We start from the raw sequence: 2923 nt of genomic DNA on the forward strand, positions 1-2923 counted from the left end.
ACACACACACACACACACACACACACACACACACACACACACACACACACACACACACACGCACCCCCCCACACACTTTTACATATACACCCCCTCCCCCACGCACACACACGCACACACACACAAATACTCACCATTACGTATCAAAATACTTTAAAGTGTTCTCTGAAAGATGGACAGAAATTCCTAAGTCGACCAGAATTCTCGAACCTTCTCGAAAGAAAAATTCGACCGCAGCGATTTTACGAAAAGGCACCATATGTTTTATTATTATTATTGTTATTATTTTCATCATTATTATTATCGTTTCGCTAATACGTATAGCCTTTCACTAATGGAATAAAGCTGACATTTCTCTTTATTGTTATTCAATATTGTTGTTGTTGTTATTATTATTGTTATTATTATTATTATTATTATTATTATTATTATTATTATTATTATTATTATTATTATTATTATTATTATTATTATTATTATTATTATTATTATTATCATTATTATTATCATCATCATCATCATCATCAATCATCATCATCACCATCATCATCATCATCACCATTATCATCAATCATCATCATCATCATTATCATCACCATCACTATCGTGGGTTCGGTGAAAATAACAGCATCTTCAGTGTCGTGTTGTCAGTGTTGTCAGATCGCCGGCCTAGAATAATATGAGAACAACAGCTTTTAGTGTGAGTATTCGCCACGTGTACCTGTTTTATTTGTGTTATTTCCAGATGATGATGTTGGAAATACGAAAGAGTGGATAGTGAAAAGTGAAAGAGCGAAGCGAAATGACGGCCTGCCTGTCATAATTACGAAATGCTTAAATGTTGCTCTGTCATCGTCGGGCATAACGGTACAATGACGAGCTTTCGGGAGCACGCACCGGCGCACAGGTCATCTGAGGTCACAGGTTAAGTGTTAAATGGGCCTTATCTCAGCGGCGGATCAGAGGGCCCCCGGGGAGTAAATATAGGCCTATTGACGCTCCATTGGAACCTCCATCTCCTCCCGTTTTCTATGACGGTCCTCGCGCCCTCTCGATGCTCCTCGCCGCGAAGGAGAGACAAAAGAAAATCGTGTTAAGAAGGAGGAAAGGGGGTTGGTACTCCAGTTCTCTCGAGGGCGAGGTGTCTCTTGGACCCGTTGTTCAAGGTCTAGTTCGCTTTCGCGGCCCCTCACTAAGCGGGGAAGCAATTTCGTCGTAAACGGGATCGAAGCGTCATCACTGGATTCAGGTTATCCGAAGGGAGATTCAGATCGTCCATAGACTCCAGACAAAACATTTATTTTCATAGAATAAACAAAGTGAGAGACCGGTTGGAAAATAGAAAGAAAAGAGAACAAAAAAATGAAGAACGTAATGATAGTAATAATAAAACAAAACATAAAAAATGGAAGATAACTTATTAAATATTACGTTCTGCTTCCGCGCTCTTTAATCGTTCCGCCAATTAATCCACGTTTGATTGAGTTCCCAAGACGGCTGCCATTAGAAACTCCAGATCAACCCGCTTAGCATGGACTCACCGGCCAGCTGTCGTTGCAAGACACTGCAAGACAAAAGGAGAAAGTCTGTCTCGGGGAACCGCATTCGAGCAGGAGAGCATAGACGCGGAAGTCCACCGCAAAAGACCATTTTGTTAAAAGCTGATATACTTGCCTTAAATTCTGAAATGCGTTTATCTTTTTCCACTGTGTTGGGTGCGCATGTGGTGTGTGTATTTAGGTCAGCGTTAAGGGGAAGGAGGCGAATGAAAATAGAGAAGAAGATAGGGAGAAAGTGTAGGAGAAGGAAATAGAAAGGGATAATGAGAAGGAAAAGAAGGAAAGGGAAGAGGAGAGAGCGAGGGAGAGGGAAAGAAAAAGGAAGAGAGAGAGAAAGAGAAAGATGGAATGAAAGAGAGAGAGAGAGAGAGAGAGTGAGAGAGAGAGAGAGAGAGAGAGAGAGAGAGAGAGAGAGAGAGAGAGAGAGAGAGAGAGAATGAAGACGGTAGGGAGAGAGCAAACATACACACAAGAACAACAAAGAATAAGACCAAAAAGCAAAAAGGAATAAAGAAAGAGAGAGAGAGAATATGAACCGTGGCCCAGGTACAGAAGCAGCACGGCGGGGACCATCAGAACCCGTGCACGGCCGCCCACAGTACCTCGGCGGGCACGTGAGAGTGAAAGTGATCAGAGGGAGATGAGAGGCGCGTGAGGGAGGAGTGGGGGGGATGGTGGGGAGTGGGAGGGGTGAGGGGATGGGAGGGAAGGAGTGAGGAGTGATGGGGGATGAGGAGATGGGAGGAGAGGAGGAGTGAGGAGTGGGAGGAGGGGGGGGATGAGGGGATGGGAGAGGCGTAGTGAGGACTGGAGAGTAGGGAGTGGGGGGGATGAGAGAGGAGGGAGGGAGGGATGGGGAGATAAGGAGGATGAGAGAGGAGGAGTGGGGAGGGGGGGGGGGGGTAAGGGGATAGGGAGAGAGGAGTAGTGAGGAGGAGGATGACGGAGTGACAGGAGTGGAGTGGAGACAGAATGGCTATTGAGAGCAGTGGAGGAGTGTGGAGTGCGTTCGAGTGCTGATACGAACCACAGGCCGCAGAAGCATCACCAGATGGCCCGGGAGACAGACACGGGAGGGGGGGGAGGTGGTGGTGATGGGGGGGGAGGAGGAGAGGAAGATGATGTACGCGATAGGCAGGGAGATATGATATGGGAGATGGAGAGAGGAGAGTGGAGTGTGGAGTGTGGAGTGTGGAGTGTGGAGAGTGAGTGGAGAGGAGAGTGGAGGAGTGTGAGTGGAGGAGAGTAGAGAAGTGGGAGTGTGGAGAGTGGAGTGTGGAGAGGGAGAGGGAGGAATTGGGGATAATTATTGGATTAAATTTCAAAAAAAAAAAAAAAAAAAAAAAAAAAAAAAAAAAAAAAAA

General features: G+C 45.5%; 1 protein-coding gene across 4 annotated transcripts in view; it reads left to right on the forward strand.

Annotated features, from left to right (window-relative positions):
• LOC113818650 (venom dipeptidyl peptidase 4) overlaps positions 1-2923 on the forward strand; it is a 136586-nt gene that overhangs the window by 119537 nt on the left and 14126 nt on the right. The window contains exon 1 of one of the 4 annotated variants that reach the window (XM_070137373.1): positions 665-700. The exons of the other annotated variants lie outside the window; for them this stretch is intronic. Within the exon in view, the coding sequence (XP_069993474.1) occupies positions 680-700 (21 nt within the window). The 5' untranslated portion in view covers positions 665-679. Of the gene's footprint in view, positions 1-664; positions 701-2923 lie in introns of those variants that run through there. 4 annotated transcript variants of the gene reach the window in all.

The sequence above is a fragment of the Penaeus vannamei genome, chromosome 23, assembly GCF_042767895.1.
Source record: "Penaeus vannamei isolate JL-2024 chromosome 23, ASM4276789v1, whole genome shotgun sequence".
In the NCBI taxonomy this organism is placed as follows: Eukaryota; Metazoa; Arthropoda; class Malacostraca; order Decapoda; family Penaeidae; genus Penaeus; species Penaeus vannamei.